The sequence below is a fragment of the Pavona decussata genome, unplaced genomic scaffold, assembly GCF_977016875.1.
Source record: "Pavona decussata unplaced genomic scaffold, jaPavDecu1.1 SCAFFOLD_9, whole genome shotgun sequence".
Lineage (NCBI taxonomy): Eukaryota > Metazoa > Cnidaria > Anthozoa > Scleractinia > Agariciidae > Pavona > Pavona decussata.
The window spans coordinates 2,593,744-2,620,138 of NW_028145432.1; the positions used below are offsets into that span (position 1 = coordinate 2,593,744).

Sequence of the window (26,395 nt, forward strand, 5' to 3'; positions counted from 1 at the left end):
CCTTTGGAATAGCCTAATGTCTGTTATGACACTTGACCAGTCCAATATCACAGGACAAAAATTATAAATTGTACACACAGGCCTCTTTCTGTTTGTTTGATAATATTGCACTGTTAAACCTGCACTTTTAATTATTTTGATTGTTCACATCAACTGCATGGTTGAATTTAAAAATATTAAAACCCTTCAACCTTGTTTCCTAGGTTCATCATGAGAGTGCCCAGCTGGTGTCTGTTAGTGCTAACCTGGTGAACAAAGTCATGGCTGACAATCCCCAGCTTGTCAAGTATGTATATTATTATTATTTTGGTATCATACGTACCTCTCCCCTACATGTACGTTGTCAGGGATTCATATTATTATTCATATCCATATAATAGTAATTTAACTATAAAAAATTGCGATAATTGGTTTAAAAGTTTAAAAAGCGACGACGTTTCGACGTTTGCTCAACGTCATTATCAAGTCAGTGATGAGCGAAATGAAAACGAATATAAATGTAAAAGAATTCCTTAGAGACAAATAAAAGCTAAAATATGCGATCATAATGAAGTATTCGCACACAGAGTCATGTAAAGAGTTTGGTGCGAATAGAGTCTTTCTTAGTATTTAAGTCAGGGTTACGGCGTACGTAAAATTATGTGATGGTGGAAATCCATTCACCTAAAACAGTTTCAAGACTAGTTTCCTACTTGACTATTCCAAAGAACGGCTGCTTTTCAAGGGGGCATTTCATGTTTCATGCGGTTTACTTGAGAAAAAAAATATTCAACGGGAAATAATAAAATCACAATAAGGTAGGCTATAAGATGCTATTGTGTCAGGGTCTCGTCCTTTTGACTGAGGTAAATTTTTAAACCTAGGTTTCGTCTCGTGAATAGCACGGTTTCGTCTCGTTCCTCTCACGGGCCCTCATGCATTTTTCCCCTGCAGTTCATGCATGCCAATATGCATATGGATTCAGGGGGTACTGTAGCTAATAACTCACCTGTAAAGGTCTTTTTTTCTGTAAACTGTGGTTCTCTCCCTCAGTTTTTACTTAGACTTTTTTACCATACATAAGCTTACAGTTAGCTCTTAAAAACAATTTTAATGAGAGAGATGGAATCCTTGTTTAAGTTTTAGTTGTGGATTAGCATCAGTACTCAGATTTTTCTTGAACTAGCAAGTACTGCACTTTATTCAGATACAGGTAATTGATATTGTTGTTAGTGAGTACCTCTTGTGGTCATGGTCATTCTGATGACTTTAACAGTTGGATTCAAGAGAACAAAGAAATGAAGAATACCATGGAGCAAACTATCGAAAGAGCATACATGCATGGACGAAAATTTATAGCAGCCAAGGTAAAGTCTTACTTTTGCTTTGTTTTGTTTTTTTGTTTTAATCACAGCTATAACAAAATTCTCGAATCTGATTGGCTATCAGCAGTCATCATTTGAATATTAATAGGACAGTGTAGGCATCATGCCTGGTGTAATTAGACAGTTTACACATATGCCCGGTGTAATTGGACAGTTTACACATCAATGTCTGGTTTGATTGGACAGTACACATTATTTGCGCACGCTGTAATTAAATTGATTTTTACACTTAATTCAACTGTTGTCCTGTATTTATTCACCAAAAAGTTAAACTGTTGGCTTTTTTTTTGCTCAAATTTTGTTAGAGTTATTATTGGTGACAGGAATTTGTGCCATCCAATTCTATCTATGATCATACTAAGCTTGTGATTAAACAAATCAGACTCCTGCCCTGCGGTGGTCCGATTTTGTTATTCACTCGTGTGATTACAGACCGAATTGGACTCCACTCAGTCCTACATGTATTACCATTATTAATTATGACTATTATTATGACAAAATTCTCAAATCTAAATGGCTATCAGCAGCCCTTATTTGAGCATTAATAGGACAGTTGAATCTGAATGAGCTCTTATTTATGTATCTTGCAAATAAAACTGTTGTTTTTTCATTCTCATGAAGGTTTGTCTCCTTTTTAATTTTGTTCAAATTAACGGTATCATTGATATTGTTTTACAAAACTGGACTTTAAATGGTAGGCTGAATAAATAACAACTTTCATCGTAGTTTCACTGTTTTAATCCAAACTTGCAGTTGTCTCACGTTATTTATACACAGTACCAGACTGGCTATTTTTTGCTCTCCATGTGTGACCTTACGTTGCATAACGTTGTATGACCATAGAGGGGAGAGTGGACTACTACAATTTTGCACAACTCCCCCCAAAAATGGACACTATCAATGCTCACATACTTCACAAGAAACATGCAAGTTAAGGACAGTCAGATTGAAACCTTATTTAGTCCTCTTCTGCTCTCTTTTGCATCCCAATCCTTTCAGCTGCTCTTTGAGCTGATTGCTGGGTGAGGTTCACCTCTCCTCCTCTCTTGCAGTTGAATGCTGTGATCCAATCCCCTGATTTTCAGTGGCAAACTAGCCCAATGGTGTGTCCCTTGTGCAACAACACTACACCTCTAACAACCTTGTTCTTGCCATGGATAACACGTACCACCTTCTCTTTCTTCCACTCACCCTGGCCAGTTCTTTTAACCCCCGACAACAACCACAACTTCTTCTACTTCAGGTGTAGCTCCCACTTCCTTTTTTACCCAATGGCTTTCCATTAAGCTGTGAACATATTCCCTCTTCCACTGTCATACTCTATGTCCTCTACTGGATGCAGATCTTGTCCCCACATAATCACGTTTGGTGTAAGCACTTCTCCATCTCCCTTCATCTTGACATACGTCAGGGGTTGATTGTTTAAGTTCCCATCAGTGTCCATGATGACTGATTCTAATGCTCCATAACAAATATTTGACTGCCCCAGGGTCTTGTGCAGTGTCTTCTTGATCTCTTTGTTCAATCCTTCATAGATCCCTCCCCACCATGGGGATCTCACAAGGCTAAATTCAGTAGTTCTGATCCAATCCTCTGTGGCTTTGAAGACCTTGGCATTATCTGAGATGATTATGCAAGGTCTTGTTTGGTCTTGTTAGGTTTTCTCAGGAACTTGTCTGCTGTTTTTGTTCTTACTAGTTCTAAATGGACTGCTCTTGAACTTGCACATGTGAAACTGATGAGGTAACACTTTCCTTTCTGACCCTGAATGGTTTGCTTCCCTACATCCTGTGTTCTGGCAGAGAACTTGCCAATGGCATTCCTTAAGGTCTAGTGGGGAATACCTTGCAGATACTGCTTCTTTAAATTCTGCACAAATTTCAGGACGTAAGCTGTGACACTGACAAGCTAAGAGAGGGTGCTGAAGATTGCAATGATCTGGTTAAGACCCGGCCCTTGAGCACAGCTTGAGGTAGCAGCACATGTTGCTTTGGCTCAGTCTGCAGTGGAAAGGCTGGCAGCTTGATGAGGGAGTCCTTCCAATGGGGACCAAAAAGGCCATTGGGATTCTTGAGGTAGCCAGGAAGGTCCTTCTTTCCAGATTTTGGGATGATGTTAGTTGCTGTGATTTGATACATCTGGTGAGCAGGTCAGCAGGGTTGTCTAATGTGGGATAATACTTCTAATTTGTCACTGAAGTAAGTTCTTTGATTTCCCTTACACAGTAAGCAATGAATGGTTTAAGTTCCTTTGTGCTGCAAAGCCAATGAAGGACAATCTGACTGTCGGACCAGAGATAAACCTTGCTTACATGTAGCTGACCTTAGAGGTAAGAGTCAAGTCGTGTACTGATCAAAGCTGCGGTTAACTATCACTGCAGCAAGGTTAGTTCTTTTGTTGGGGTAATTGTAGATTTTGCCATCACAACAGAGGTGTGGTTTTCTCGCGAACGATTCAAGATAGGCAACAGTTCCATAGGCCTCTGTGCTTGCTTCAACAAAAACCTGCAGTTCCACATTGTTTGGCCACACACTGCTGGATGGGAAATACTGTTGAGTATCGCTTAATGCATGTGATGATCTCCAACTCTTTGGCCAACTCATTCCCCTTTATTTGGAGGTCTGGAGGTAAGGGCTGATCCAATTTGTTTCCTTTTTGCTATAATAGTTCTTGCATCAGAATCTTTGCTCTAACTGTTATTGGGCCAAGAAATCCATAATTCTGATAATTCTTGTAACATTTCTTAATTTGTCGTTTGATTTGGGATGGTTGAGCCTGTGGTTCTTTGCTTGTCTTTCAACATGTTTATTGTTGTGTTCCACAGCACACCTGGCCTAGAAGGTTAGTTTCAGGGTTGTCATCAAGGAGGTTCACCTTTGCCACCAATGCCTGTATTACGGAACTGGTGGAGGCCCATGATCTCAGGTTAAAGCCAAATAGTGACATCAGTGCTTGTGCTGGATTGTAGCATGTTACAGCTTCCTCTCTGTGTTGCCCTCCAGAAAAAGGTCATCCACATAAATGTTCTTTGTAACCTCAGGTTACGACAAAAACTGACAAACATACTGAGGGCAGTAACTGATCAAGCTTTAGCAAAAATGATGATGAAACACATATTACTTGGATATAAATGCAAGCATCTAACATTTGCATATGCATGTTAAGACAAATAACTAACACTGCAATAACAATATGAAATAAACAAACGTGTATAGTTTGTCACATTCTTCATGTCTTCTGCCACAGGATTCACGTGTTTGTCAAGGGTTGTATTCAGTACGAATAGAGAGCTTGAAGTGCCAAATAGAACAGCTTTGAAATGAAAAACACGAAAGGCACTCTTGGGATCACCTGAGTCACTCAACCAGAAGAAGCGTGTGGCATCCCTGTATTCCTCATCAAGACTGAGTAATAACAAAGCCTTCTCAATATCAGTCATAAAACCATACATGTACGTGTGGCAGCAAAATCAGATGAGGATTCTGGCAGTGACGTAATAAGCAATAAGTGATCCATCTGAAAGACCGTTATTTACTAGGCTTGGGTGGACTAGAGCTGAAAAATTAAGCACCCCATGATACAGAAGGTAATGACTCTTGCCTTCAGTTGTTTCTGGAGAGGTTGCTCTTTCGATAAAGCCTATCTCATTTCTCTTGATCAATGATGACATCAGTTTAAATCATTGAAGTTTCTGTACCATTGAAGGTGTTCTGGTTTCAGTGATGTCAGCATTGATTGGCAGTGGTGGATGATCTGGCTTCCATTGCAGTTTGGCATTGTATCCCTGCTCCTTTAGAGTGTTGGATGTATCATGATAGTGATGCAGGAAGTCAGTAGCTTGATCAGTGGCTTCAGGAAGTTTAATGCCTACTGATTCCAAATTCCAGAAACATTCAAGTTTGAATTCGTCCTGCTTGTGAACTGTCATGACATGTAGAATGGATGTCCTCTCCATAGTAGAATGATTGGTTTGTTGCACTGGTCCGGATGGGAGATATCTGATCGTGGATTTGGCTATGTTAGGTTCAGGTTGTCTAAATGATTTGATCTTCCGCAATTTGCCAGTAATGGTCAGCACCTATCAGGAGGTCAGTTTCAAAGAGATCCTTTTTTGCGAATGGGTGGGCTCGCTTCAGAACATGTGATTCTGAAGGAGTGCTGTTATTGTTGTAACATTGATGACTTCAGTGACAATAAGGTCTCCATCATCATTCTAGAAATGGATGTTAGCTTCCTCTACTTGCTTCACAGATGACGATATACCATCAAAGGCTGATAGGGAGATGTCTTCTCTGCTGGGGATCAAGAGCAGCTGTCTGGCCAAGTCGTCTTTAATGATGGAAATTTGGAAGCCCTTGTCAAAGAGGATGTGAACACCCATGTGAACACTAACTCTCCTTCTGTGATGTTTGACTGGGAGGATATGGCTGTTTTCAGTAGTGCTTGCCTACGCTGGATGTCATTCCTTTGCACTGTATGGAAAGCAGCCACACCAAGTACAGTTGAGTCACCCTAAGAAACTTGTTGTGTCCTGACAGCATTGTTTGCTACTGGGAAGGGTGAGGCTGGTTGAGAGTCTCCTTGGCAACTTGTGTGGTGCTTTTGATTTGAAGGCACATTCTGCAATGGTTTCTTGGCTTACACTCTGTCACTCAATGACGGCCAAGACAATTAAAACAAAGACAAGCTTCTTGCATGATGGCATGTCTTCTTGTTGGATCCCTTACCATTGCACATTCAAGCAGATTGTATTTCCCCTTACAGTAGGCACATCCCTGTTTACTTGGAGGGCTTTACCATTAGATTGTGGTGGGGTGTTTTGGTTTGAGCTCATCATAAATGAACCAGTTGGAAGTTGGGAAGATCCCGATTGCTTTGCCCCACTTCGAGTATCTCTCCTTCTTTGAGGATAGCCTAGCTTACAGATCCCATCCAATGTCCACTCTTTGTTACTATGATCGCTAGCAAGGCTTTTCTTTAACTCTACAAATAGTTTCTTGTGGATGATTGGTACCAAAAAAAGCCCCATATGACTTGTGAGACTTTCCCAATGTATGTGGCTTTCCACTGTGTTATAAAAGTGCTAGAGGTTAGCCAGTCAACTGGTTGGATTTGGTAAATTGTGCATTGCTTGCCTATGGGCATTAATAATTCATTCCTTATTTCTTAGGTAGTTGGCATTAGCTCAATACTTCTTGGGTAGTTGGCATTAGTTTGTGAAAATCAAGCAATAGATCTTGATGCAATTGAGCCCTCAAATAGTTAAACTTCTGAGTGTCACTTAAACTACAATAATTATTGTGACATGCACTGCCGCTAATGGTACGACTCCCAGAATGATTTCCAGTAAAGGAGGTTTCCATTAAAGATTTGAAAGGTGAGTTTTGGAGGGCTTCTAACATTTTGAAATGATCTTGAATGGAAACCTGTACTCACCAAGGTTGTGTCCAGCTGTGCTTCCATTGGCTTGAGGAATGTTTTTGCTTGGAAAATTTGTTCTACAATTATGCATTGTAATTCTTTGGTTTCTAGAATTTCCTGCTCAAGACCTTTCAGATTGTCAATAAGGTCAGCGGTTTTCAGGTCCAATTGCAAAGGTTCCGATACTTTTGTTCCAGTTGCCAGTTGTGAGTACCATTAGTGTTGCTCTCTGCATAACGTTGATCACTCCAGCCATAATATCTTCCATTTTGTTTGGAAGTTTTCTCTAATGCACCCTGTGTACTATCTTGGATGCTATCTTACATTGTAGTTCCTCCATCCTGGTCCCGGTGCGACTGTCAGTAAGAAAAATGAGTGTATTTATTTGAGGAGAAAATTAATGATCGACGCAATGTGGCTGATCCAAAAGCACATGGTTTAATGAAATCCAGGGAGTTTGTGCCCTGGAAAGTTACACTTGTCTAGACTTCAGTCCATGATACAACAGCAACAACCCAGTTCTAGTTACAATGAGTAACATAAATTTTTAATGTTAAAAAGTGTTCTTAATGTTCAATATGTCACTCAACTTTGAGTATAAAGTACTAAATCTGACTTTTGACAGTGCTGGCTAGTAATAGGACCTTGACAGTGTTTAATTTTGGAAATTGTCCGAACATTTTTGGCCAGGATTGTAGTTTTAATATAGCGTGACAAGTACTATGCAAAGTTAGAACTCAGCAATTAAGCTGTAGTAAAAAAGAAGTATGGATTCAGTTTTTAGGACATACTTGTATGATTACAGAATGTGTTATTGGACTCAGTCCTTGTTATTATATTTCCCCCTTCTCAGTGAGTTATCACATCCTGTACATATATATATAGTTTTCTTGTATCATTTAATAGGTTCAATCCATGTTTGGTGACAGCAACTCCAGTGCACTCCAAGAACAAGTGCTTGACCTGACTGATCGTATTTATAATTCCTGGATTAACTGGGTAAATAAATACAAAACTATAAGCACCGCTAACTCTATTATAAGAGGTGGTGAGTTGCAAACCCCCAGGGCCCGGTAGTTCAAAAGCTGATTGCTGCTAATCCGTGATGAAAAGTTAATTGGGAGTTTCATCATGCTCGCTAAAATAGTTTTTAAGGCTAATTGTAAGCTAATGCTGAAAAAAGTCTAAGTCAAAATTGAGGGACAAAAATCTTTAAGAAGAACCTTAAAGGGGCAGTATCACGGGAGAGCGATGGGAGATATAATGATTTTTGGCTAAAATTCACTAAAGTTAAACTTTGAACACTGTGTTAATTAATTTCTCAATCGCTAATTTAAAGAAATATTGATTGTGATTCTAAGACGAAAGGTTGAACCAAAATATAGTACAACCGGCGATTTTTAGTGCGTTACAACACCAAATTTGAAAATGTCCGACAGACGTTTTCAAATTTGAACCCCTCTCTATCTTGGCCATCTGCAGGCGAAAATATCCGTGGATAGTTTCTTTGCATTCTGAGAGTCTTTTAATGGAATTTTGTCATTATATCTTGGCTGCTATCAACTGAATAGCATCTTTCCGATTTTCAATGTGTTACTAAAAATAGCGTGATACTGTCCCTTAAACTGATTAGCATTCAACTCAAATCAAAGTTCATATTAACCAGGGTTAGCTTAATCGGTCTTTGAATAACTGGGCCCAGAATTTTAGATGGTGTTAACTTGCATGCAGATTGCACTAGAGTGCCATGTGTATTAACTACACATGTATGGGATATGACTTAACAAAATACATTTTTTTTATTAGAATGCTTTTAATCTTTCCTAATGTCATGATAATTTTTGGATCATAAATTATTCACAGAGAATTATACAGTGTAGTGTGCAATATCCATAGCTTTGAGGCAATATGAAATTTAAACTGTAAGCTGTCTATCATGACATTAGTGTTTGGCATGTTCACGTAACAAGTTCAGGGAAGGTCTTGTTAGACAGTCACATGACTCATTGGTTCCTACACCAGCCAAAACTGGCCATGTGTTATGCAAGCAAAACATCAATCCTCTACATCTGTTACTGGTTGTTTTTTTTTTCAATTGTTCTCTGGAGTTGTCAGTTGTTTAGGAGACAAATAAACCAACCCGAAGCTGTCTTCTAGACATGCATTTATGAGTCTTAAGGGGTAGCGGGTTTAGGCTTCTTTTTAACCTACCTTTTTTTTGCATACAGCTATTTAAATTAACGTTGTCGGATCACAGTATAAAGCTGTAAGACAAGACCTCAAGATTCTGCGCATTTTTTCTTATGGATAAGTTCATCAAAATCAGCTATTCCTCGTCCGTCCAGTGAAGATATACGACGGCGAGCCATTTGGATGAAAGAAATGTTAGGATATCAAGTGGATGAGGTGGCAGCCTCTTCGTGGATGTCTTTAAGCTTTAAGCTTTGATCCGACAACGTTAATTATTGAAATAGCTGTATGTACCATATGGGTTGTGCAAAGCATAGAAAATGGTGCCCCATGTGGATTAGTCCTGAATATTTCGTGCCAGCTCTTGAAATTTGAAAATTTTGGAGTACTGAAGGATATCAACTGCCGAAAAAGAGGACATGGATGTCTTAAAAGTGACAAAAAGCCAGTTCATGTTTAGATTTCTTCAATTTCCAAGACAGTGTGAATTTCTGTCTAAAAAGTAACTAAACCTCAGACTTGAAAAAAAAAATGGATTTTATAAGACCTGGGAAAATGCTACACTATGGTAAATGTTGATTTATGTTAACTTTTAACCACCGTTGAACTGATTGTGTGAACCAAAATCCTATAACTTTTGTAATTTGGTTTGCAAAGCCATTTTATCTTTGATTGAATGATTTCTTTGAACCTGAGGTAAAGTGCCTGCAGAAAGTACATAATATAAATGCGCATTTGCAGGCATGCTTCTAAAAGCAAATTAACGTATCATTTAGTTTAATAAAAGTTTTGGCTGGAAAACCTTTTTGTCGATTTTTCTGTTTGTTAATTCATATTTGTGTTGAGGAAGTGCCATTGTGTAAACATTTACCAATCTATTTTTCTCTGCAGATGAATATAACCTAAAAGCAAGCTTGCTTATCCAAATGTTTTACTATTGAACTGTAATCAGCACATGCATGTTAAATTTAAATTTTAGACAAGTTAAGGTGGCTCTGAGCCCTTCCTTCACTTGATGTATTGATTACAATTTGATAGTCAAACTGGAAGTCACCGACTGCAATTAGTAACTTAGCTAAGCTAGGGCTGTATTCTGTATTTGATTTGATTCTGTATTTGATTTGCGAAAGTGCTGGTGCTGAAAAGTATTGGAAACCGGTGCCAGTCAGGAAAAGACTGTCAATTGAGATATTTCAGTATTGCTGAAAGCTTGTATTCCTTATTGAATTTTCGCATAAGATTCAGTAATGGTTGGGTTAGAATTTACACTTTCTAATCCTAGAGTTTATGGTTTAGGATACTGACTTTTTTCGTCAACAGGGCAATTCCTCGGCAAGTAAGGAAGTATCACGGAATGGAACAATCACAACCGTTGAAAAACCAAAGAGCATCAACATGACTGCTATGTTCTCTTGGACAAATGTGATGAACTTATTTAACGTGTTTGATGTCAGGGCCTCTTTCTCTTTAATAAGAGAAAACCTTGGAACTTTGCTATCAGTAAGTAAAGTCTTACCTCTTGTGCTTTTCAGTGCAAACCAGATAATAAAAGAAGTAATATACCAAACATGAGAAACCGTGTTTCATCAGATAAAAAACACTGAGAAGTAGGTTGAGGCGCAGCTGAGTTTTTTAAACGACTTTGGATGTCTGATGAAACACACAGTTGAGTGTTTGATATGGCTTCTCAAATGATCAATAATTCTCGGAGAAAGTCAAGGCTAAAGGTGGCAAACTTTTATGGTAATTAGGATCACATACAGTATCCAAACCACGGTCACGGTAGTGATTTTCTTTGTTTTCTTTTGATGAATTATTAATGAGTTTCAGACGACTAGAATCACAAACCAGTCAGAAGCCTTAATGGCGCTTTGACCTCATGCACATCTATATGTAATAGGCAACAGTACGATAAGTATCCCAGAGCCAAATCAAAGTCGTCAAATGATTCCAAATCATACTTTCAAATGTTTTAATCCAGACAGTAATATTACCATTTCCTGCACCATCTCACGTTTATGTAGAATATAGCTGTAGAAAATAAAATGCTAAGTTTATGAACAAATAACACTGTATTGAACTAATAGCCAACTTATCAGTCAATCAATAACTGAAACTCACCCAGTACCTGGTCCCCTCCTCAATGGTAACACAAAGTCATCTTCCATCAGCAGTTTTGTAACACATTAATAAAGCCTCATTGACAAATTGTTCCAGTGCAGTTTTAGTTGCTGTATTACTAGCAATTAATATTATGTTCACTTTTTTACAGTTGCTGGAGTCTGTTTGGATCTTTTTAAAAGGAAACATCAGTTTTGCTTTTAACCTAGTAACAACTGTTCTGTCGATTGTGTTCTTCAGTGGTGCCTATCTTCTGAACACTGGCTTGTCAATGGTAAGTAGGACACATCTGATTTGTATGTCAAGAAAGAGGTTATTGCTGTTCATCGTGGTAGATACAATAACAATAAGTGTATTATCTTTTGTCTCACGATGTAGTCACTTCGAGATGTAAATCACGTAGTGGCTACATCTCGAAGTGACTACATCGTGAGACAAACAATAATACCCTTATTGTTATTTGATTTGTAATTCATATCACTTCAGGCACCATGTCATCTGCTAGTATGATTGATGACAATTTGCTATTAATGATAATTAATAGTCCCATTGCAATTACTCATTCATACAAATAAGCTGGTACAAACATTAAGTACTTGGATGAAATCTGGACTGTTAGGTAACAGTCTTGAGTGTTCTGTGTTTTATTTCAGATTATATTCGTTACAGCATTGTTCTATTTATTGAGTTCATCTGGGGAACAGTACAAGCCTGTTGAATGGTTTAGCAAATTATCAGCTACTGGTACAGCTGGATTTGGGGACTCTGCCTATGGAGCAATTAGGTTTGTAAGGTTTATGTGCCAGTTTTTGCCTCAACAAAACAGCTTTCAGAGTACCCGGAGAAAAACCTTTCAGAACAAAGACGAGAACCAACAACAAACTCAACCCACATATGGCGCCAAGTCCGGAATCGAGCCCGGGAGGATGGGTTCATACATGACATAAAGAGGGGGTCCCCTAATTACAGCTGATGCTTGCAACAACTTCATTCACTGAGCTCACCATTTTTGGTGTTACATTTCGGGAGAATAAAGTAAATATAGCGAACATGGACATGCTAAGCTGATTAAGGGCCGCAAATAAGTGTCTATTTGTATAAGATCGTTACGGAAGGAAAGTTTTAGTCAAGTTGAAGTAGACCGCCTATTTAGCGCCTTACTGATAGCTTTACCGAATTTCTCTTACAGTATGGTCTGTCTGTTTGTGGCGCTGTAGACTCAGATCAAATATTCAAGAATAAACCAACAATCTAAATCTTTTTCTCGACTTGGGGCTAAAATATGGAATGTCAGTATTCCCTTAGAACTTGGAAAATTACCCAAGTACAGCTTTAAGAGGAAAATGCAAGACCTGCTATTCCATATTTTAATAAAAGAGGATGATAAATGTTGGCATAACTTCCTACTTTCATCTCTGAGTTTTCAAAACTGAAAGTTACAACGTGATCGTAATTAAATCAATCTATTTAGAGTATAGCAATTATTTATATTTCTTTTTCTTCATATGTTCACTTATTTTCTTTTCTTTCTTTTTTTTTTCAATGTTTGTATGGCTCTCTGACAAATTGTATATAGATTTCTGTAAACTGAAATTAATTCTTGTAAATTAGTCTTCTTACTACCCGCCTAGATTAGCTCTAGCTACTTGCGGGTTAGTATTGTCTTTGAATTTTATGTTAAACATTCTTGAATAAAATTGAAAACTTTGAAAACTTGATCTTATGGTCATACAAAACTTCCTGGATAGATGCTTCAAAACGAAATATATATCTAAAAGAATAGACATTCAAGAACTTTTAGTAAAGGCAGATAAGAAACTTTTCAAGGTTCGTTCAGTGGATCGCGATTGCCCACTTAGTCACATTATCCCGAAGAAGAAAGAAACTAAGTATCAACTTAGAAACAACCGCGCATCGCCCGGACTGATATATTTAAAAATACTTTTGTAAATTAAGGCTTATTTTTAGATATATTTTTTAATCTTTCTATTATCTATATACTGTATGTTTACTTCTAACAATAAATGTAACTTAAGATATGTCTTTTCATCTTAGGAGGAATAAAGATTGATTGATTGAATGATTGATTGATTGATTCCATAGATGTCTGCTGTGTGTATGTTCTTGGGTTACCATTTAGCTTAGTCTTTTAGTTTCCTTGTTCATTATTTTCAGGGGTGTTTTTGGAGCAGCTGTCAAGATGGCAACATTCTATGGTATCTACACATGGTTTACTCACACAACGTTTGGTGTAAATATTGTATACATACCTTCAGGTACATTTGCTTCGTATCTTCCCTTTTTAAGTAGAATCAACTACCCAGTAATGAAACAAATTGTACCAGATTTTTTCACTCTTAAAATATGTTGGTTGAAAGTGTAGCTTTGAACTGAATATCCTGAAGTTTTATCTTCTCCCTTAAAAAAAGAAACATGTTAGAAAAATGTGGTTCTGTCTCTATTTTTATTTAACAAGTGAATACTAAAGAATTGTCTTTTCTTCAGCATTTGCTGCTGTGACTGCTGTTGTTCCATTTATTGGTACATACTGGGCTGCAGCTCCTGCTGTACTTGAACTGTGGCTGATCCAGGGACATGGAATATTGGCTGTTGTACTAGCAGTCTGCCATTTACTACCAACATACTTTGTAGATGTTGCTATTTACAGTGAAATTAGCGGGTATGTAGCGTCTTTTACAAAATATCCTGACTTCCAACCTTTGCATAGGAGAAAGCCTGCAAATACCCTGTGATTCACCTTACAATCATCCAGATCTGATCTTCTCTACAGTGTTGGATGAGTAAATTAAAAGTTTGGTTTGTATCCAGTGGCTTTCAACTGGTTTATAAGATTTAAGAATACATTTTAACAGCCATTTTCTATGTTACATGCATAGCTACTGTAGGGTCCATGTCTCATGAGACCACTCGTTCGTAATCAGTATGCATTGCAAGGTGAAGTCAGATAGACAATATTAGCATAAGGACAGTTACTGGCATGGAGTGGTGAAGCAAGATGTGCAAACTCTATAGAGACATATTCAGAACTCTACATTGCCAACGAGGATGTAAAAACTAACATCATAAAACTTGATTTTGGATTTGGAATGGTCCCATTTCATACAAATCTTTGCTTTGGACCATTTGATCCAGACTTACGTCCAACATTGGTAGCCTCTCACTTCAGAAAAAATCTGGAAAGATTTAAAATTTTCTGCATTTTATTAGTTTCAACTCCTGGTAAAGGAAAGAGAGGAGACTTATGATGATTACACTACACGTTTGAAACAAGCATTGGTTTTGTGTGAATTTCTGACTGATTGGCTTGATATCAAATACAAATGCAATTAATTGAGAAAGGGAGATCAAAGAGAGTCAGACAGTGGTTACAGTAAGCCTCACACTGTTCGAGAGGCCTTGGGTTTTGCTAGAGCACAGGAATTGGTGGACAAGGAAGTGAAGAGAATTGAAATGGAGCAGCGAAGCCATGGAACGAATCTTGAAGAAGAAATGTGTAAGTTTAGACAGAAAAAAAAAACATGGGCCCTCCGTTTAATGGTAGAAAGTTTGCGAAGCATGCCCAGCAACAAGGATTCATGCACAGGAATTAAAGTCACTCCTGGGTGATTTTAGGCAAATGGTGCCGCCAAAAGGTTTATGCAGAATCACTTAGCTTGAGGGGAGAGTTTTTAAAACAAAGGGTTCAAAGGACAGTTGGCAACTACTGAGCTACACCCCATCCCACGTCAGGAAGGATCCCTGGTAAGCTGAGTGATAAAAATCTGCGAGTCAGCGAGCCATGCGAGCCAAGGTGTGAGCCATGCGAGCCATGCGAGCCATGCGAGCCGTGCGAGCCGTGCGAGTCACGCGAGCCACAGTATAAATGTTAAGAATTTTTATTTGTTGTATTTACATTCACATAAGAACAAGAACAAGAGCATCGGAACAAGATGAATAACATCGCAATGTTTAATTCTTACAGTGGGACAACGCAAACCATGATACTTTTTGTTACAGTCAACCCAGGTCACGCGTGAACGATATTTTTGAAATTTGAACGGAGTTTTGAAATTTACATGTCAGTTTTGAAAGTCGCGAACGAGATTTCAGAGTTCCCGTATAAATTTCCCTAGCTTATTGACGGTATAAAGCTATGAATTTTTCTTTACACTGCAAAATTGAATATTTCAAAAATAACAATTGTTTCCCAAGTATTTTGAATCTTTTTTTTTTTTTCAGTTAATGCGTCTTTTTCGGAACAATTTCCAGAGAAATGTCCAACATTCCATTCACACGTCGGACATTACAAAGAGAAATTCGAATGTTCATTTCATTCTTGGAAATACTGTTCACGCGTGACCTGGGTTGACTGTAATTGACACGTCAGGGCTGATTGTCAGTGTCATTCCAAACTTGTAAGGAATGATAAATGAGTACTCAAAGATGAGCGAAGTCAATATTGTCGCACTAAATTCAATTTGAAAAGAAGCAGCGTAACAGAAGCATTTGCCGTCAGCTGGTGGGTCGAATGCTATCTCGAAACCAGCCTCTGCCACTCTAGTGGCGAGTTTTGAAGAAAGACTTGTCTAAGGGAAAGGACAACCACATGCAGCAGTCAGCCAACCGACAGAGTGCTGATAACTCTGATTCTCGACTTAAGACCAAACCTGTTAAAATGGCGCGATTTACTCACCATTCTTGACGCCAACACACGGAGATCGAGGTGCTGTTCTTTTGTTTTTTTTTTGTTCTTGAATGAAGTTCCACGTGGATATCAATGAATGACATGTATCAATAGATACCTATTCGAGTAGCGGTGCAGCCGTATATTTTTCTCGGATTTTTTTTCTGAAGTCTTGAACCTTAATAAATTTTTGCGCACTGTTTTTATTTTATTGCGCATCTTGGGCGATTTTGAATAGGCAAAATTCTCTCCAAAATTATAACAAAAACGAAAAAAAAAAAAAAACAAAGAAAAAAATTCGTCCAAAATTTTCTCACGCGAATGTAAATAAAACAAATAAAAATTCTTAACATTTGCACTGTGGCTCGCATGACTCGCGTGACTCGCACGGTGGCTCGCATGGCTCGCTGGCTCGCAGATTTCGCAGACCCTGGCAAGCTGATGTTTGGCAGAGAGATACATGTAAGGAGAAAATTGACTGGAAAGATTATCTGAGAAAGAGACGAGAGTGGGGTTGGGACCAAGAGTACAAAATACCACTAAGCCATGGGGATGGAATGGAGTCAAACCAGAGAACTGAGAGGAGAATGGGAACAAGTCTTGTTTTAACTTGAAATAGTCACTATTAGTGAGGGTCATTCATTTAAGCAGGGTTAACTTTGGGGAAAATTTTCACTGCAGGTTACTTGCGTTGTTAGACGGAAAGAGAAAAAAAAACATTAAAGAGTGGGTTAAATTTAACCGACCAAGTGTGCAGGGTTAAAAATCTAACGTCTGGTTAAAAAAAGAATAAAAATGGCAAACGAGTTGTTTTGCAATTTAGGCTGGAGGCCAAAGAAAAGAGGTTTAGAGTCAGAACTCGATGCGAAATCGACAACTTCACAGATGAAATGCTACGTGTTCATTACTGCTTTCGACAAGAGTCTATTTTATTTGTTACCAATCTTTTTACTGGTGATATATATAAGTCGCAATGCTTAATGAAATCATGCGTTACGGACGCTCCACCAAGTTTTTTAAAATTGCCCTCAAGCCAGTTTACAATTAGGCTGTGGTTTTTGCCGTTGAAGTCAAGGGCATCTTTGGAGCTGGCCCACCACTAGTTTTTTCTGCCCCTTTACTAACTCCCCAGTCAATAAATTCTTTCTTGTCCTGTGAATGCAAACTTTTCCACTTTTTGCAGATGTACTTCGGCGGTCATCCTCATTGCACAGCGTTCACAGCATCCACAATTGTTTCCACATTTCAGTTTTCCTGGTTTGGAAGTTTGCTTTGAATAACTGCAAGGATTTCTTCCACTTTTTCCTTCAAAACGACAATTTTGGATGGGTTAAAATTTTGTTTACAGGTTGTTTGTGGAAGCCATTGTTGAGCTTGCAACTTGCTCACCATGGCGACAGTATATAAAATTAGTATTATGGGTTTCTAACCTCGGGCTAGCCACGTCTGACAACTAACCAACTAACAACTAACCGGCTCATTAACCGTGCCTGCAGTTGGGAAATTTAACCTTCGGTTAGCCCTAACCCAAAGATATTTTAACCTATCAAATGTTTAAGTCTCGAAAGAAGTGTAAAAATGCAGGTCTACTCATTAAATACGGACCATTGTGATTACAAGAAGAAAATGAAGGCAATGATAATTTATTGTTCTTCATTAATATTTGCCAAATACAGATTATACATTTGTCATTAGTTGGGACAGATTTAGAACAGCTTGCAAATTCTCAAGGCTAGACAATAGTTGAAATATTCACAAAAAATGTTTATAAATGTCCCAAGCATTACAGTTACTATTTTAAGACCTCGTCGGGACTTTGGTAGAAAAAAAATCTCCACCATTGAGGAAATAGAACAATTTTGAAATGCATAATTAGCAAGCCCTCACATCAGCCCTGGGTCCCTCTGCTTAGGGAAGCTGATGACAAGTGCATTTTTATTTATCTTCAGACTGATGTTGGGGAATATCAAGAAGTCAATCCAAGATCGAATATAAATCTCATATAAATCAACAGTTTTGAAATTTAATGCCTTGTGAACTAAACCAATGTTTGTATTTTTTTGAGAGCAGTGCAAAGTTAACGTGTTGACACATGTTAATTGTTTCTTTTGATAATAAAACTGTCCAGCTAAATAGTAATGTCTTTCAGCTTTTTATCTAGCATGTCAAAAGATAGTCACTTTTCTCTAATATGCGCGTAACACTGAAGGTAGTAATTATAATTTTTTAGTTCTCCATTCATTAGAAGGTATCTTCTAATTTATGTATTTTTTAATATTGATAGTGGAGGGCATCCTTATCTGACTGGTTTAGCTGTGGCTGGTGGAATCTATTGTGTTGGACTTGAGGGAGCCATCATTGGTCCAATAGTGCTGTGTTGCATGATTGTTGCTTTTAATGTGTACAGTAGTGTGCTGGGTGACAACAGTCCTGAAACACCTCCAGAGGTTACAAGTGATACTCAAGCAAACATGGATGGGACACAACAAGAGGAGCAAGGTCACCAGACAAGAGGAAAAGCACTAACACTGTCATAGATAATGATTATAGTGTTAAATAACAAATTATAATAATTATAATCGTATTCATCAGCTCATATGCATTTGTATAATGTTTGTATTGTATAATAATTAATGTTGTAAGGGGTGTCAAGAAAGGATGCTGGCAGCTTTATGCAACAAGGAAGTTCTTTAAAAGTGAAAGGATCCAGCCAAGGACATTAAGACAACAATCTTGGAAGAATGAGCTCAAAGATACTGCAAAAAACCTTCGCCATGGACAATTTGTGAGAAATACTGATGTAAAGAGATCCAGAGAAATGGGAATGGCTTAAAGGAGGGAAACTGAAAAAGAAGAGTGAAAGACTTCTAATGGCAGCACAAGATCAGGCATTGTAGAAAAACTGTGTAAAGAACTCAAGGTGATTGACAAGCAGAATGTATCTTCAGCATGCAGAATGTGCGGTGACAGAATTGAGACATTCATTGATATTGCCGTAGAGTGCGCTGGTCTAGCCCAGAATCAGTATTAGAGCAGTTGCTAACAACACGCCTTCAACAAAGTTGCATAAAGTTGCATTTTGGTGGACGTCAATCAAAGAAAAACTGTTGAAATTATTTTGAATTCTGACAACATTTCAAGGCAACACAGCCAAGAAATTGACAGTTTATCCCCTGACAGATGGTAATTTTTATCAAAGTTGATTTCCAAGCCGGTTTATCTAAAAGAAAGGGCATTGTTTAGAGGATACTGTATTTTTGAATGAAAAATTATAGATTGCTGCACATGATAATTTGTAAAATCAGCGATGTGTGCGAGATAGCAAATTGTCACGTGCGGTGCAATTTTAAATTTTTAATAAAAATGCCCTTTCATTTCGCATGATCTGGCTACAAAATCAATTTTAATAAAGTCTTACCTTTTTTATAAAATTCTCAGTTTCTTGCCAGGTTACCTTGGAATCTTGTCAGAATTCAAAATAATTTCAAAGGCTTTCTTTGATTGATGTCCACCAAAACCCATTTTAACCTGACTTTAATGAAGGCGAGGGGTTGGGTGTTATTGGTTACCGCTGTAATCATGGCAACATGACAAGGTTATACACAGGTGAATCAGTGGGATCCTAGTGAGAAGTGTGGTTTTGAAAGGTAACTAAAACAGTTTTAGTTCCCTTTCAAAACCACACTTCTCAGTCCCCATAAACTTCTCAGGATTTAAAAATTCTGGCCCCAGTTGTTTGAAGAACAGATACATTTATCCAGCAGATAAAAGGGACCTTCAGATTTGACTACAAGTATAAGATTGAGTATGAGTACGGGTGGTGGTCAACTAGAAAGCCTTTGCTACTTTGACCACCACACACATTTTATAATTTGTACTGTATTAATAATTGTTATGTTGTAATCATCTGTTGTAATACTTTACTTTCTATGTTAATGTTGTGTAAATAGTGTGAAATAAATGAACCATGAACCATGAGTACTACTTTTAAAATCTAGTTTGTGTCGTTTAGATAACCACTTGTCACAGCAATCTTGTTTCTAGGGTTTCCTTATCAACTGCTAAACAGCGAAAAGGTGTGAGAGTTTTGGGGATGTAACTGATTTGAAATTTGCAAGGCGTGCTCATACTCAATCTCTTTATTGTACTAAAAACAAAAAATCCTTTGTTTATAGTGGAAATGGACTTAGCTTCCCAAAGCTAGTTTACAGGCATTCCACCCAGAAATAAGGTGAAACAAATAATAATCAAATTGAACCTAACGTGTTAAAAATCCCAGCTGACAGGAGGCAAACCAACTGGCTATTTACAAGCATGCCCGAGGCAGGACTTGAACCCGGGACCTAAGGATTTCAAGTCTGGCGCCCTCACCACTGGGCCACGCCGCCTCCTCAAATCTGAAGGTCCCTAAAATGTATTGGTTGGAGTACATTTTATCTGCTGGATAATGATTTATCCACTGGATAGAGCTAAGTATCCACTCTTTGAACTATCAGGGCCAGGAGAAGAGGCAATAATTATTAATTATTCCAAGCATCAAGCTTGGTTTCAGTAAGTCTGATATTTATAGTAAATCAGTTTCAGCCCAGTCATGGTGATGAGCTAATGGTTACAAATAATGGGGATTTGACACACTACCCTTGGGGACAGGGGTTGGGGTTTTTTTTGTTTTTTGAGACGGGTTAAAAAAAGGTTCCTTTTTCATATGTGTTGGAAGGGGAAATTACGTTCAGGCTTTGTGATTTTGCAAATATATTCAGAATGTGTTTCGTTAAACATGTGCTTGGTCTCATAGTGGGCTTTGAATGAAAGGAATATGTATTGCATTAAGAATCTAGGCATTGTAAGGGGCATCTTTTGCCTTGATTTCCTGAACTTACATAAAACAAGCTTTGATGAAAAAGAGTTAGATAACATATTAATTATTTAACTAACTCGGTTAAATTTTCATTACACTTAAATGATTTTTTATTGCGTTCTAAATATATAATTACTATCAGAGTTGATGAGGGCTTACCATTTGTCAGAAAGAACCAATGATTGGAATGACTGCTGAATGATGGGAAGGGTTTTTCCAACCAGAAGAGATGATGTTTTCCATTTTCAATTCGTTTTCTGGTTTTTGTCAAGATGGCAGACTTAACCTTGATGTTCGCTGCAGACAAATTAAGTGAAGATTTTCTGATGGAATTTGAAAACGAATTATTTGAAGACCGGGACAATGGCATGTTTTCCACCACAGGCTCCTTTATATGAAGAAAGTTAAACCAATTTCAAGTCTATTTTGAGTTTACAGTGCATACAGTCAAGTGTTTCTGACTCAAACACAGACTGATTTACTTGGGTATTTTTTGAAAGGCAACTAATATATTAACCGAGCACTTTGTACTTACCTATACCAGTTGCCTGACATTCATGTTATAGTAACGCTTCTAAGCTTGTTGAAACTGCACTACGAAAACTGCATTCATTCGGTACATTGAAGCAGTCATGTTGAAAAGCAAGCAACTTTCCTGGACTGGAGATTGGAAACGAGACACAATTTTTTGACTAACATCCCGAATGGGAAGAAAGGGGTACCTCTGCCAAACTTAATTTCTGAGAAAATTGCCTTCCCATTTGATTTTTTTCTGAGAATTCTGGAATTCTTTTCCAAATGGGAAGCACCCAAAGTTTTGTCAACCATGACTCACAGGTCATGGAAAGCTTAAATGTATGTGGGTAAGTTCACAGTGTTTTTTTTGGCCAGTGATGCTTTGGCCTAGCATTCTCTGTGCTGTCTGTTATGCAAATTCTTACAGATATGGCAGATATACCCCTGCTAATAATTAAACTGTTCGAGTTTAAGGTAAAAAAAAAGCAATATGAATAAAGATAACAAATACTTTATTAACAAAATTTATTAAAACTATGTGCACAGTCACCTCTCTTTGTTAAACTAGAACCTTTCCATAGGTCCAAGTGTTACTTGATGATGAAGTAAAATATATGAAATTTGAAAAGTACTTTAACTATTTGTTAAAAGACAGTATTCAACATTTTTGTTGATTATATCAAATTCAAGAAAAAAGGAAATGAAATTAAAAGAAATTGAAAAGTTGGGTGTTTGTAGCTGTATTTCCTTAAAATAATGTGAACTCTCTGTTTGTAAGTGTCATCTCATCAACAAACCTGCAAACAAAAACAACAAATTATTGATTTCATGCCATTTGATGATGTCATTCCTCACTGTAGTAATAATTGGTTGTTACACGTGGAGAACTTCTTTCAGGGAATACATTATGTGAAGGCATGGAAAGTTATTGTGAATTCAATGTTACAAGTTTAGAAGTCAGTGTGAATAAAAGAAGTTATTAACCTGTTGTAAGACATGAAACCAAGTAAACAGATGTAGTAATTGCACACAGAAATAACATTATACTATACAGACAGCCTGCCTGAAAAAATACCGAGTATTTTGTCTTCGATATGTTGTGAGGCAATTATTGATGCCAGATGGAGGGGTTATTTTTGTGCCCCTCCTGTTGCGCATGACTCACGCTCCAAGCTTGACTAGTGCTTGCCTCTGCTCACCTGAAAAATGAAAAAAAAAGGCTTTTTCTACAGGCTAGAATTTTTTCTACCTTGTCATTTCACTATTGACTCTCGGGTGGTGTTCATTTTGTGTCCATGATTCTTGCTGCACTCCATCTTTCATCCAGTAGCTGTAGTTGATGTTTGTTGTTATTTGGGTGTGATATATTTCATTTGGTCCTGCAAAGAAGAACATTTTCATGCAAACATTTAGTGTCACAATACCAGTAATCAATTCATGATTGAGGTACTTGCTTAGCCAGTATATGTTGTGCAAATGGGTTTTTTTTTTTGTCATAGTTTTGTTTTGTTTTTTACTTCTAATAAGATGTAGATTGTTGCTTTCACCACAGGTCTAAAACAGCAAATAACCAGGCAGCTTTACCCCTTCCAATCAGATTAAATTTTACTGCAGCCTGTTATCTGATTAATCTGATTCTCAAATGGTCACTGCCACTGTGAGAGTGGCTGCAAGTAACCTGGACCGTCTGAGAATCAGCTTAGTAGTCTGATGTGACGGCTGAGTAAAAGCTGAACACCTGCAGTAAGTGGCCTACAGAAACGCTGCTAAACTTAGAACTTTACTAGCCCCAGACTACCCAGGAAATGTGTTTATAAAGGGGGGAGTGGGATTACTCCTTTGAATTTTAGGTGGAGGTGAATGTACCACCCAGTTCTCCTAACCCTGACTCTGTTTCGGGCCTAAAAGTGTTATTTGACAATTCCCATATTCATTACTGTTTACAGAATTTCAGGCAAAATTATTAAATTTATACCTATTATAACTAAAACGGCACAAAAACTGTACCACTGTGGCGTACCCTCTTCTCCCTGGGATTTATAGTGAAAGGAGCTCAACTGACTTCAGTTCAAAGTTCAAACAACTATTTGACTAATATTGTGGTTCTTACATGTAGAATACTTTCGATGCTTTTCATGTTTGGTAAATCAATGATTATTCTAGCAAATATTACTTCCTGTGTGCAAGTTATAAACATACCGGCTACTGTAGATTAGCTAAAAAAAAGAAAGTGTCGTTTACAAAACAGACTTTAAACTACTGACAGGACAAACCTGAGAAAACAAAAAATGACAAAACACGTCAAAATAGAAATGAAATATTTGTAACCTGCAAGCAGTTCTTCTTACCAAGTTTTGGCCGAATGTGTTTGTGTAGCCTTTTGGTGTATTTTACGTGGGATCCGTTCGCTTCCGAGTTTGGATACACCGGCTCGCTAAGCGTGGTTCTTTGTGCTCCAGTTGGTGATTTCGCTGCATCGCACTGATCACCTGGTTGTGTTGTTCCCGGTCGAGTAACAGCAGCTTTTATTGGGTCTTGTAATCCCAAGCGCGTTAAGTTAAAGAAAGCCATCGTTGAAGCTCAATCTTCGACAGAACAACCTTGATAACTGTCAGCAACAGCTGAGTTTCACGTCAACTAAGTTTCAATTAGTTTTCCAAGCTCGCGTGTTGCCATGGTAAACAGCCTCGCTTTCATGTTAGGAGACTGGAATCTAGCGCGTACAAAATGGCTGCGTACAACGAAGATAAGGTATTTCTACGAAAAATTGTGTCGAGTTTTCCGTCTGGAATTTGCCTTGCTTTTGCTTATGGCTCAGGGATATTTAAGCAAAAAGGAAATGTCTCTTCAGGCAACATGCTTGACTTTGTGTTTGTTCTCGAGAACGCTCATCGTTGGCATGAAGAGAACTTGAAACTCCACTCACAGCACTACTCGTTTTATGGATGGTTTGGTTCAAACGCTGTAGTTTCATTACAAAACAAACTCAGTGCGGGTATGTACTACAATACTCTCGTACCGATGGAAGGAAGATTAATCAAGTATGGAACCATCAGTCGCGAGAATTTCCTTCGAGACCTTAACGACTGGCAGTGGTTATACATTTCTGGGCGCCTTCACAAACCAGTTAAATTCCTACAACGACAAAGGGACGAAGATATCCTGTCAGCTTTGAAAAGGAATTTGAACAGTGCAGTTACTGCAGCACTGTTGAGTCTTCCAGAGTATTTTACTGAAGAAGAGTTTTTCCTGAGCATTGCGGGGTTGTCATTCGCTGGAGACTTTAGAATGGTTCTCGGAGAAAATAAAAATAAAATACAGAACATTGTCGGTTCAAATATTGAACCTTTTCGAGATCTTTATAAACCAATTCTTTTGAATTCAAAGGAACTTCATTTCAGTTCTTCATCATATGTTTATCATCAGAATCAGGAAAGTAGTGTGATATTTTCTCGACTAATGTCATTACCCAAGAATCTACAGCGTAAAGTTATTGAAAGTGTTGCTGGTAAAGAAAGTAAGCCATCCAAAATTGAAGAAGCATTAGCTGAGGCTTCTAAAGATAGATTGAATTGCTCAAATTTAGTCAGAAATGGCATAGCATCTATTGTGCAAAGATCCAGTGTCACTCAAAGCATGAAAGGAGTGATTACTGCAGGAGGCCACAAAACTTTGATCTACAGCGCTCAAAAAATTTCCAAGATGCTGAAAGGAATGCTCATGTGATAATTAAAAATGAATTTTAAGTTCACATCAATTTCATAGCATTTATTATGATTGTCCATTAGTAAATTATGGTGCTACGTTGTAGTTTTATATAGTTAAGGTGACTAGTTAGGCGATATTGCACTTGTCAACGTCAGTGCCTACTAGTACAGAGGTATTTTTGCGCGGTTTATGACTATGTCGGAAAAGCCGATCTTAGCAAGGGCTATTGGAATCCAAAAAGAAAACTGGGGGTAAGGTTTAATTAAGCAACAATTCTAAAAAGCTGTAAAATATAAAGGAATATATGACATTTTTTTTCCAAATTGAAGCTTCATTATCTCTGAAAAATGTACGGTTACCCCCAATTTTCTTTTTGGATACTCAGAGCACTTGCTAAGTTCTGCTTTCTAGGCATAGTTTAAAACCGCGCAAAAATATCCCTGTGTTAGTAGGCACCACCCATAGGAAACCTGAGTATCTGCACCATCCTTAAGCCAAACAATCAATTTTAGTGTAATTCTACTAAAAGACTGTGCCACAGGTACTTCACTCATGTGTTATTTACACATTTGCTTGCCTGGGCGTAATGCCTACTATATGGTGAGACCACTCACCACATTACCACGTTTCCATGAGCACCTGAACTCCGACACAAATGGCCACATTTTGAACATCTTGAAAAATCAGCACTTGTCAGGCTGCATGTGCTTTAGTGTTATTGACTCTGCCTGCACAATTTTTCAACTCAAACTGAAGGAAGTAATGCATGGAAATCCTATTCTCAATGAACATGTTAAAGAACTCATCAACTCCAACAGAGATGGCATTCGGACAGCTAGAAAAGCATTTTTAATTTCCAAGGGCAAGACTCTTGAACCCTAAGGAATGAACAGACACTTAATCTGTCTACTGTATATCTCTATTTTAATAATGGCTTCTGTACACGTTTCTGCTTTCTTTGTTTATCAACCAATCACATCTCAACTTTTCATTGTTATTATCTTTAAATATTGCAACCATTTATTTCCAAATAAAGCTTTTTGCCACCCCTGAAGAAGGTAAGTATTGTCTAACCGAAATAATGGGCAATAGAATTATTTTAGCTGTAGGATCAGCCTTGCATTTGATTTTAAACATGTTAATCTGTCATTGTCCATGTAACACCTCTTTTGCTATGTATTATGATTGTTAGTAATTTACACATTGGAATTGTCATGTAAGTATTAATGTTAATTAGCCTATCACTCTCTGAGATACAATGCAGTCTTACTGTACTCATATTATTTGTAACTAAGGATGGTATTTGAACATGCCAAAACATGTTATATCAACTAAGCAACATTGTTCTCTATTCGAAGAAATAAACTCAAGCAAAATATTCAGGTTTTCACAAGTAAATGTTTTGGTTTTTTTTTTTTCTTAAATCGTGATCTTCATGTTTAACTCCACAGCAAAACCTTGTTGATACAGTTTGAGTGATACATAATTTACTGGGCTACCTGTGGCACAGTTGTATAATTGTACCTTCTTTGT

General features: G+C 37.7%; 3 protein-coding genes across 4 annotated transcripts in view; 2 read left to right on the forward strand and 1 right to left on the reverse strand.

Moving 5' to 3' along the window:
• LOC146488541 (transmembrane protein 245-like) overlaps positions 1–21,880 on the forward strand; it is a 50,326-nt gene extending 28,446 nt beyond the window's left edge. Inside the window, exons 5-14 of one of the 2 annotated variants that reach the window (XR_014866362.1) lie at positions 204–286; positions 1,256–1,346; positions 7,692–7,784; positions 10,296–10,475; positions 11,248–11,370; positions 11,750–11,880; positions 13,272–13,372; positions 13,602–13,776; positions 18,065–20,566; positions 20,619–21,880. Coding sequence is in view for 1 of the 2 variants with exons in the window: in XM_085118144.1 (XP_084974270.1) it covers positions 204–286; positions 1,256–1,346; positions 7,692–7,784; positions 10,296–10,475; positions 11,248–11,370; positions 11,750–11,880; positions 13,272–13,372; positions 13,602–13,776; positions 18,065–18,317 (1,230 nt within the window). In the remaining variant the exon portion in view is untranslated. Of the gene's footprint in view, positions 1–203; positions 287–1,255; positions 1,347–7,691; positions 7,785–10,295; positions 10,476–11,247; positions 11,371–11,749; positions 11,881–13,271; positions 13,373–13,601; positions 13,777–18,064 lie in introns of both variants that reach the window. The other variant, XM_085118144.1, reaches the window with a different exon arrangement.
• On the reverse strand, positions 21,650–23,823 carry LOC146488542 (sperm microtubule inner protein 11-like). The gene is made up of 3 exons (XM_085118181.1): positions 23,503–23,823; positions 22,404–22,533; positions 21,650–21,951 (listed from the first exon to the last, which is right to left on the reverse strand). The coding sequence occupies exons 1-3, from the start codon at positions 23,723–23,725 to the stop codon at positions 21,903–21,905; spliced, it is 402 nt and encodes a 133-aa protein (XP_084974307.1). The 5' UTR covers positions 23,726–23,823; the 3' UTR covers positions 21,650–21,902.
• LOC146488543 (phosphatidate cytidylyltransferase, mitochondrial-like) lies at positions 23,745–24,905 on the forward strand. Its single transcript, XM_085118173.1, has one exon. It carries the CDS (start codon positions 23,882–23,884, stop codon positions 24,878–24,880), a length of 999 nt encoding a protein of 332 aa, XP_084974299.1. The 5' UTR covers positions 23,745–23,881; the 3' UTR covers positions 24,881–24,905.
• Positions 24,906–26,395: the final 1,490 nt, after the last annotated feature.